We start from the raw sequence: 10504 nt of genomic DNA on the forward strand, positions 1-10504 counted from the left end.
TGAGACCACGCAAGAGTTCATCTCCAGTCCCTGGTCGGGCTCTTGTGGGAATAGAAATACCACGCTCTTGGCTTGACATCGGTGCCATTTCCAAATGTTACCATGGTGATCACCTATGCAGCATCACTAACCCTTCTCACAACAGCTCAATTTGAGATTCAAGTTTCACGTTTCCATGATTATGGGAGGGTAATTATTTCATTACTCAAGGGAAGAAGATTTAAGAGGTAAATAGCTCTTCATTAAATCTTAAATGATTCTAGTCTTTTTAGGCCACAGAAATGCCAAATATTAAAGTGATGAAATTCAGAAGAGTAAAACGTGACTGGGAATTGAAAAAAAAATTCAATTTTTGCATACTATAACCATAAATATTTTTTCTCTGGTGAAAACATCTCACATAAAGTACAAGTATATTGTGTCAATAATTCATGATTTAAAATAATTTTCATGTAAACTAAATGCAAGGAAACGTTTATGTGTATACTTGAATAGAAATACCTATAAAAAGAGAGGGATTTTATGAACTGATCTGGTTTGAGAGGAGGTAGTGTCATATTATATAAGGCATACTTTTTTCTATATATCTAAATAAGAATTTTATTATAAAAGAAAGGATTCTTATTGTCAGATTAATCTGTTATAAAGTATTATTTTTGCTTTTATTTACTATTGATATTTGAAGATTATGCAGCTGAAAATAAATACTAATATGAAATATTTTCAAAGTGTACTTGATATTATGAAATATCACAGGTCAGCTGTGAATTGAAGATATTTGGAGAGTATCTTAAATATTAAAATAAGTGGCTGTTTATGCTGAGCGGCCCAACGACAGTACAAGGGATTACCGTGATGCAGTGGACCTGTCCAAACCTCAACTCTCTTGGAAGAGACCTTGAAATACTATAAATTGTTTAGGTCAAAAATATTTGGCTGACTTATACTGGATGCCACTTAAGTTATGTCCACCACAAGACAAAAATTTCTAACCACACTATGTTTTTTCTGAGGTGTTTTTTTTCTTTCTTTCTGTCCCTTTTTTTCCTGTGTTGCCTCTGACAAAAAGTCCATTAAAGATTAAGGAAAAAAGAGAATTAGAGATATGTGGGAGGTTAACTCCTATATGGGACAGAGGGTGTGCAATGCAGTATTAGTGGTTTAGTTTTGACCTGCCTGAGATCCTGTAATCATATGACACACAGGCTTAGGGCAAGGGGGAATTCATTCATAATAATCATTTTCCCAGAGGAAAGAAAATCTGGTTTAAATCCATTTTCCCCTTTCTTGGTCCTTAGTATTTCCTGACACTGCATTATTTACCTGTAGTGGTGACAGGCTTTCTTCCTTTTTCTTTTCTTTCTTTCTTTCTTTTTTTTTTTTTTTTTTGTGGAAAGAAAATTAGTTAGAACTGATTGTTAGAAGGCTCACTGATTGAGTAATTAATTAATTAAAAATTATTCATTCATAAACCTCTGGAGAGGTGGAATGGGAAGGTTAAGAGGTTCAGAGTGGCTGTAGTCTTCAGTGCCTCTTTGCTTATTATTCATATGCAATCGAGAAACTCATGGAAGGTATTCCAGCTTGTTCATCTTTCGGAGAACAGAGCCTGCAAGGCACAAACAGTAACTGTCCACTACCAACAAAAGCATGTAAGTCATGGAAAACATTCAATGGGTCTTCAGTGTTTAAAAGTCATATCCAATGTTTTAATACAAAGAGAGTTCTAAAATGTGTGGACCACCGCGGGGGGGGGTTACGGTCTGGTACGGAATAGAACAACTTCACCAGAGTGTGTGCTGATGAACCAACCGTTCTAATGTCCCTCATCCCTTCCCCACCCAGACCTTTCTCATGCAGTCTTCTCATTCAATTTATGTCTACCTCACATGCTAAACTCCCCACCTCCAACCCCTGCTTCCCCAATTCCAGGGTCCTATTGAAGGGACATTCAAAAGTCTAATTACTTTTTAAATAAAGTAATTTAAACATCTACTCTCCAAATGTCGTCTCTGTGTGTGTTTGTATGCGTGTGAAAGGGTTTGGGGGTGGGAATATCGCTTTCATTAAAAAACAAACAAACAAACAAAAAGCCCATGAAGTTGTTGATTTTCAAATAAAAGCTGTTCTTTCTTTAAAAGAAATTCCCTCTGCCCTATTGATACAGCCAAGGAAAACCACAGCCTGTTTTTAAAATAATATGTTTTTCTGTATTCTAAATTTGCCGTCTATAAATTTTGGTTAAAATTTAAAGCGTATACTTCAAATATCTTACAATGTTGTCAGTCCTCAATAAAGCTGAAAAAAAATGTTTTGCCATTTATCTGAATTGCAAAAAATCTTTGAGGGCACATTGCACAGTGTTGAGAATTAGAAACGTAAATGCGCAAGGGGCTCCTGAATAAATAAGCCAAGAAGGCACCAGTCAGTCTCAGGGGTTCTTGCTTCAAGTTCTTTTCAAGGTGCATAAACTAAATTGTGCTACCATGTTAAATAATCTTAGTGGCTTAACACAGCAAAATTTATTTCTCACTAAGGCAAAGCCCTCTGTGAATCTGGGTGACACTTTGGGACAACTGTCCATGTCATGGCAGCACAGCAGGCTTGTGGCTTTTCCAGGAGTGTTGTGGCAGGTAGGGGAAGGGACAGAGTGGAAAACTGAGCACAGGCTTTTATTGGCTCAGCCGGAAAGTCTGTATGTCACTTCCATTCACAGGTATTACACAGAGCGTTAGCCTCAGTCCCATCTAACAGCCACAGGCTGGGGCCCAGGAAGGAAGTAAGAACTGGTATTGGGAAGTCCTAGATGTATATCTGGAAAAGAGGAGGAGAACGTATAAGGAAGTGGAGAAATCCCGAGCGCCAGAAAGGCATTTCTTTATTCTCATAAACTATCACTGGAGTTTTTACTGTGATACGCTTCTGTCTGATGGAGCCTGTAATGAGATGAAAGAAAGAGTTCCTTGAGAAAGAGAAAACAGCCAGTGCCTATTCAGTGCTTCATAGCTTGGAGAGAAAAGGGAAGAAGGATGTGACAGTAGTTGAAGGATACCAAAACTTCACACATGAAAAATTAAAAAAAAAAATCTGCTAATAATATAGTGCCTACCAAAGAAAGTAGAGTGAGAGGAGGAAAAGCACTATTCATTTAGTTAGTGTGGATTAATGGCTACTATCATGTCTCCTGAGCAGAAGGATTTACTAAAACAACCTCTTAGTTTCATTTTGTGCTAACAACTCTACCAACTACCTTAATTAATTGCCCAAAAACTGTTAATAACCATGTCATCATAGACCATCATGTAAATGAGCTTTAAAAGTAAAATCTGAAGAGCAATCTTGCCATTCATTTATCTGAACTAATTATAATGTAGGAATAATTCTCACAGCAGGTGAAAACTGAGAAAAAGCATGCTTTTGCAGGAAAGCAAAACATTTTAGATTTGACATCAAAATTTTGGGAGAAACAAAGAGCTTCCTTTATTGCAAGGCAGAGTGTTTTAAGTTTGTTATTTTTGTTACATTCATATTTTTAATGACGTATTCGTAAAAAATCAAAGAAGACATGGTGCTTGCTTTGATAGCACATACACTAAAATCGGAATAACAGAGAGAAGATTATTAGTTTGGCCCCTGTACAAGGATGACATGCAAATTTGTGAAGCGTTCCATATTTTAAAAAAAGATATGGGGGATTGTGATCAGTTTTCTTTTCAATGTTGATGAAATAGAGTATCATATTCTCATTTTATTTTCATGAAGAAATTATTTGTAGAATCAATGAGGAAGAGAAGGTGTTACACTTGAAAATCAATGGATATTCATAAATTGACTGGTTGTTTTGTTTTAGTGACAGTATAATTTATAGCTATAAACTGTAGAATATATCCTGTGTTATTCCAGGGGTGGAGAGGTGGATAACCTTGTGGCTGACAGAATGGAGCTAGAAGAGGCCATGAGGAGATACACCAGCCCAGTGAGCCCGGCTGTCTTCCCCCATGTGACTGTGGTGCTGTTGGCCGTTGGCATGTTCTTCACCTCCTGGTTCTTCATTTGTGAGGTTACCTCCACCAAGTACACTCGTGATGTCTATAAAGAGCTCCTCATCTCCTTAGTGGCCTCGCTTTTTCTGGGCTTTGGAGTTTTCTTCTTGCTGTTCTGGGTTGGCATCTACTTATGAGCTCTCAAGGGGTCCATCCAGGTGGCTTCACTGAATCCCTGCTTCCATAAATTAATTTGTTTACTATTGTTGGAAGTGTCCTACCTGCTGTTCATGATAAAGGCAGATATGTGACCATCAAAAAAATGTAGAATATATTATTTCTTAGGAAGGCAGCCTGGTGCAGTGAAAAGTGATGGATAGAAATTCACATCCTGATACATACTTTTGAGCAGTGTGAGTTTGGGTTTACTACTTTTTACCTCATGGAGCCACAGGATGCAGAATTGATATGAAGACAAGCTGTTATGGTATGTAATGGACCCATCTCTGTTCTTGACATATGGTTAAGTATTTATTGTAGCTATATTTTTTCTTGTTTTTCACCTTTGTAAGTTTGGTTATTTACATTTTCTTGAATTTTATTACCTTTCCTTTTGAGGAACAATCCTGTTATTTATAAACTAATTTATCCTATAATGTTAAAAAGTGTTCAGAAAGACTCCAAAGGGGAAAATATTTGGAAACTTTCAAGAACAGTCTCAGTTAGAAGGAATCTTAAAACTCTTTCTAGAAGCAGATGGTAGTTTTAAAGTCTGCATCTAGTGAAATGAATTGTTTAAAATTCTAGTTTTCCATGTGTGAGAAAAGTTTCAGTATCAGCATAGGTGGAAAAAAAGCTATATGCCCTGATCTTTAAGTTGTCTATGAAAGTATATATAAAAGGAAGTCATTAAAGTTATTTAGAAGAGGAAGAATCTCATGAACTTCATTTACATTGCCCATTCTGACCTGGGGTAGATAGAGAAGCAGAAGAGCACAAGGAATCCTAAGCCACAGAAAGTCATTTCTTTATTTTTAATAAAATATCAATGGAGATTTTACTATGATATGCTTCTGTAGGATTTTGCCTTCATTTTGATTTCAATAAGTGAAAACTTTGGAGGGTGGCATATAGGCTTGCTAATAACCTCATCCAGCTCAACTTCATGTTCCATAAAGTGTTAATATCTTTTGTTAAGAAAATTCATCCAAAACTTGTAAATAAAGCAGAGGATGACTGAATGACTTGTCAATGTCATTGTTTAACAGACCTGTCTGAGAATTAATTTAATTTTAAAGGAGAATACACCTGTATTGACTTAACTATTTACAAATCATTTTTTACTATTTTCCATTTACATGTTAACTTGTGTGTTTCTAGCTAGGAGAAAAGATGATGCCAAATGTTATAGTTTTATTTTTCTATAGGATATTACACAGTTTTGTATCTTAGCAAATCCATTCCAGCATTCCTTTGACTGACTATTATTTTAAAAAATCATTCTGACCCTTGTTAAAGAACAGTAAGGAAGATTTTATTCAGAGGACTAGTGCAATGGCATTTTGCTGTAGGGGAGACAGAGATTGGGCTCAATTCTAAGTACAAGGAAAAGAGGGGATTTACACCCAAAGAGCAGGGTGGGGGCATCGGTGGATAGAAAATTACTGAGGAGGTATCAAAACTGGCGGGGGAGGGAGGGTTTCTGCTAAGGACAGGCTAGGGAAATCAGATATTATGGGGGATAGGGAGATAAGGGATTTGATCAGATATTGTGGGTGATCAAATATTGAGGGTGGCAGTTCCTTCTAAACTGACTTAGCAAAATTCTTGCTGCAGATGAGTGATACAGGCCCAACAAGGAAGAACACTAAAGCCCAAGGTCAAGACTTGGAGGTCTTAGAGGAGCTTGATGAGAATTAGATCAAGGAGAGCCTCTCTTTGTCTTTATGTGTTTCTGTTTCTCAAAATCTCCTTTGAACTGGTCTTTCCATCTTACTGGTTCCTTCGTTAATTGATTAATTAATTAAATCTTTGATATGTGTTCATTTTATATTTATATGAGAGTCATGTTTTGAATTTATTTGAAAATTGTACTTTAACCCTTCAATCATGAGCTCATTTTTATGTAAAGGTTTTTGAAATATAACTTTCAAAGTTGTGAAGGAGATAATGTCCCTTCACAGTAGTCTGATCTAACTCTATGCTATTAATCAGTTCTTTAACTAATTAGCAAATTATTGCACACATATAGTAAGAATATCAGCATCTTCAATAAGAATATGTTCAATTAGGCAGTAACATATCAAATGTTTCTCTCAAGAGCATTTCTACACTTTTAATATTTTAGGAGATAAGGATTATCACAAAAGAGCTAAGTAAAACCATTGTATGTGCTCTGCAAATGTAAGATATGGAATAATACACAGGCATTTATTGCTTAAGTGATATTTTTTTAAACAACATTTTAATAAGAACAGCATAGTGCCTTGACAATAAAGTTTGTATGCTTAGAGTTTGCATTGCCATTAGATGTGATTTGGGAAAATGAAGTAGGAATAGAGATGAGATAAAGATGAGGAGACCAAACATTATATTATATGTCCAATGTTTTATAGACTACTCCTTTTTTTCTTCCTTTCTCGTGTTTTGGTTTGAGTTCAAATGAGAAAGTGGGTAGTTGGGGGAGAATTAGATATATAGGGACCTCTTACAAAGATTTGAGAATGATGTCAAGAAACTACACCTGATAGTGTAGCTTGTAACAGTGGGTGTTACCTACACAGAGTGCACCCAGTAGGTGCTGTGACCTTGGACTGAGGGAGTTGACCCTCAGAGAGAGAACGGCAAGAATGAATATCATGACTTTACTCTCCTTTCCCCATCCCCTGTGGATACTCCCAGTTGGCTAACTCTAACCAGAATCCAGAAGATAAAGTTGTGCATTGGTGCAATCCCTATTCCTTAGCCTCCTCGTGGCACAGGGTAGGGCGGAGATGGGTGAAAACATGGACCTACAAGATAATATGAAAGATGTCCTGCACACTTCTGGTAAATATTCAACAGGGATGTTAGTTGCTAGACTGTAGGACAGGAATGACTAAGACTGGAAGACTTTTCTGGCTGGGATCAGAGGTTTGCACGATCCAGTTTCATGCCAAAGGAACACGTAGTATTGAGTGAGAGCACCGTCTGTCCAGGTAGGGAATTAGGTCTGGAGGGTAGTAGTCAGTAAAGTCCAGGGAGATGCAGATAGGTTCTGTGAACATAGGTAGTTGAACCTAATTAACATTCTGGAAATAACCAACTTGGTGACAGTGGGATAGTCCCTTTAACTTGCCTAGTTTTACATTTTTCATGTGTAATGGAATGAATGCTGTATCTTCATATAATTTTAAGTGGGAAAATAAAAATGGGAGCAAACTTTTTTTTATCAGTTTTTATATTGTCTTACTTCTAAGTATTGTTTTTCAGAAGAGCAGCTAAAACAGCATCTTTTGTGTTCTCATATTATTATTTATCAATGAATTCTCCCCGAAGGAGGCAATCAACACCAGATTGTTAGGGTCACTTTAATCAGAGCTGTAATGGTTTACTCTACTCTATGAAGTTGATATTTACTCTATATATAATGAGGAAGCAAGAAGTGATAAAATGGTCAGCTGCAAGAATTAAGCATTTATGTCCAAATGGAGGGGAAAATCTTTATTTTAATTAGATACTCCTCTCAAGTATAAAGGAAAAGGTAAGTTAGTGTCTCTATTACAAAAGAAGCAACTCAAGGTTAAGTAATTTGAATGTGTACTAGTTGACCCAAAGAGAGAATGAGGGGATTGGTATTTAACCTAAGGTTGGGTGCATTTCCAGCCTTGGGGGACTGGAAGGCCCTCTCTGAATTTCACTGCGGAGATCGGAATGTACAGCTTGATTGCCCCTGTCAAGTGTGTGCTTGGCTTGCTCTCCAGCTTGCATGTCTCTGCTGATTACTGGCAGCTTGAAATTGTCCTGAAAGAGAATGAGTGCTCTTGATTAATCCCTGTGCACATTATCAACATATTATTGATTCATTATCAGCACATCGTGTTTCATTTCTCTGCAACAGAGATGGGCTGAAGGCAAATGTGACTTCAAAACGGATGCAACCCCATGAACATCCAAGTTGGGTAGCTAGCTTCTTTTTCTGGGTAAAGTCCTTCCACTACATAAAATGCTGAAAATATTCCTCCTCTCTGGAGAAGAACTGTAGAGTTTAACAGCTCCAGTTTAACAACTATAAAGCAATCTGGCTTATTTTATTATTTATGTGTTTAGTTATAAAAGCAGTAGATAAACAAGTTCTTTAAGTTAGAGTGCATTAGATACTGAGCACTTTTATATACAGCTTTCATTTATATCACTGTTAAATACAAAGCTTTAAAGAGATGAGTTAACATTGATTTATTCATTAATCTTTTATTTATTCAGTAGTCCACTTACTGAGACCTACTATATGGTATGCTGGGCACCAGGAGTGCAAAGCTGAAAAGGCATGGTTAGATCCAGAGTTCACAGAGAGAAAAAGAAAAAAAAATATATGCATTATATAAATTTATATATATAAATTATTATTTATATATTATGTATAAGTATATATAAATTATATGTAATATATAAACATATAAAACATTATGAATATGCTTAGTAATAGAAATATATACAAGGTAATGAAGGGATAATTAATTCTTATGGCAGGATTTCAGAGAAAATTGTGACCATGCCAGGGTTTGGGAAATAAATAGGGGTTCTCCCCGAAGACGAGGATAAGAGATCTTGGAGCGAGGAAACAGTCTATGAAAGAGAACTACAAGTTTCCTTTAGGTTATGCTAAGTAGTTGAGTGTTTTTGAAGTATACATTTCAAAAGGGAAGTGATGAGATATTAGACTACAAAAGTAGGTAAGGGACGGGTCTTTGAGGGGCTGTCTTCTGTACCAGGCAGGCTGGCCATTAGTAGGTGGTAGGGTTCTGAACACTGGAATCGAATCTGCATATTCGAAGACCACCCTGATACATTTGAGTGTTACATAACTAGAATTAAAGATCCTAGTCACAGGCTGGGGCGCCTGGGTGGCTCAGTCGTTAAGCGTCTGCCTTCGGCTCAGGTCATGATCCCAGGGTCCTGGGATCGAGCCCCGCATCGGGCTCCCTGCTCCGCGGGAAGCCTGCTTCTCCCACTCCCACTCCACCTGCTTGTGTTCCCTCTCTCACTGTGTCTCTCTCTGTCAAATAAATAAATAAAATATTAAAAAAAAAAAATCCTAGTCACAGGCTATTAAAACAGGACAGTTGAGCAAGTGCCTTAAGGAAGTGGCCATGGGGATGAAGGGGGAGATTCAGTATGTATCTTAGAGATATAATCAGAGGGATTTAGTTCAAATTGGAGGTTGGCAATAAAGAGTTGTTGAAGATGCCTCACAGGATTCTGTCTCATGTCTGTTCCCTACCAACTGAGGTAGGGAAAAGCAATAGAAAAGTAGAATTGTGGTAGTAGGAAGCAGGGATGAAAGATGGTGTGGCAGAGTAATAATAATTGGTGATGTTTTCACAAGGTTGACTCTAAGGGGTGGGTGTCTAGTAGACAATGGGATCTTTAAGTCTGACACTCGGGTATAGGAAGGCAGCTAGGGAATGGAAAAACCCAAACCCTGGGCAGAAATGATAATAGTACATATTACTATCAGGTAGGTCATAATGGCTGTGTCTCCAAGACGACGCCCAAAATAGTGCAGGCAAAGATAGAAGACTATCCTTTGCAATTCCACAGGTTAACTATGTCCTTAGAAGTCACTTCTTTTTATTAAGTTGTACTGATCAGATCTTCATTAAAAAAAAAAATAAGACCACAAATATCTATCCACTGAAATCGAGGCTCTTACTAATGTACTTACTATTCCTACTTTAAAAAATATCTTTAAAAAGAATTTTAGGCTTCATAGAAGTTGCAAAAATAGTACAAAGAATTTTCTGTGTACCCTTCATCCAACTTCCCCAATGATGTCATCTTAGACAATAATAGAATTATCAAAATAAGGAAATTGATATTACTACATTATTAACCAAACTACAGACCTTATTCCAATTTCACCAATTTTTACATGCATTCATTTGTTTGGTGCTTTTATGGTTGTTTTGGTGTATAGTTCTATGAAATTTTAACACATGTATAGATTCGTGTGACCACTACCATAGTCAGGATACAGAAGAGTTCCATCACCCCCAAAAGTCTCTCCTATCAATTTAGAGTCACTCCTTTCCCCTCTCCATCCCCTAATAAGCAGTGATTTTTTTTTTCTCTTTCTCTATAGTTTTGTCTTTTTGAGAATGGCATGAAAATGGAATCAAACGGTATGCAACCTTTTGAAAATGACTTCCTTTACTCAGCCTAATGCCTTTGAGATTCATTCAAGTTGTTATGGATATTAGTAGCCAATCTTTTAAATTAAAAGTTACTCTCACTTGCAAAGCCTATCTCTGGCCTGCAATTAC

At 36.8% G+C, this 10504-nt stretch overlaps 1 protein-coding gene and 1 pseudogene across 1 annotated transcript; both read left to right on the top strand.

The window, feature by feature from the left end:
* Positions 1 to 3568: 3568 nt before the first annotated feature.
* On the top strand, positions 3569 to 3678 carry LOC116635359 (annotated as a pseudogene).
* Positions 3679 to 3937: 259 nt separating this feature from the next.
* On the top strand, positions 3938 to 4180 carry LOC116634950 (transmembrane protein 258-like). Its single transcript, XM_032408492.1, has one exon. The coding sequence runs from the start codon at positions 3938 to 3940 to the stop codon at positions 4178 to 4180; it is 243 nt and encodes an 80-aa protein (XP_032264383.1).
* Positions 4181 to 10504: the final 6324 nt, after the last annotated feature.

The sequence above is a fragment of the Phoca vitulina genome, unplaced genomic scaffold (genome assembly GCF_004348235.1).
Source record: "Phoca vitulina isolate PV1807 unplaced genomic scaffold, GSC_HSeal_1.0 scaffold10, whole genome shotgun sequence".
Taxonomy (NCBI): Eukaryota; Metazoa; Chordata; class Mammalia; order Carnivora; family Phocidae; genus Phoca; species Phoca vitulina.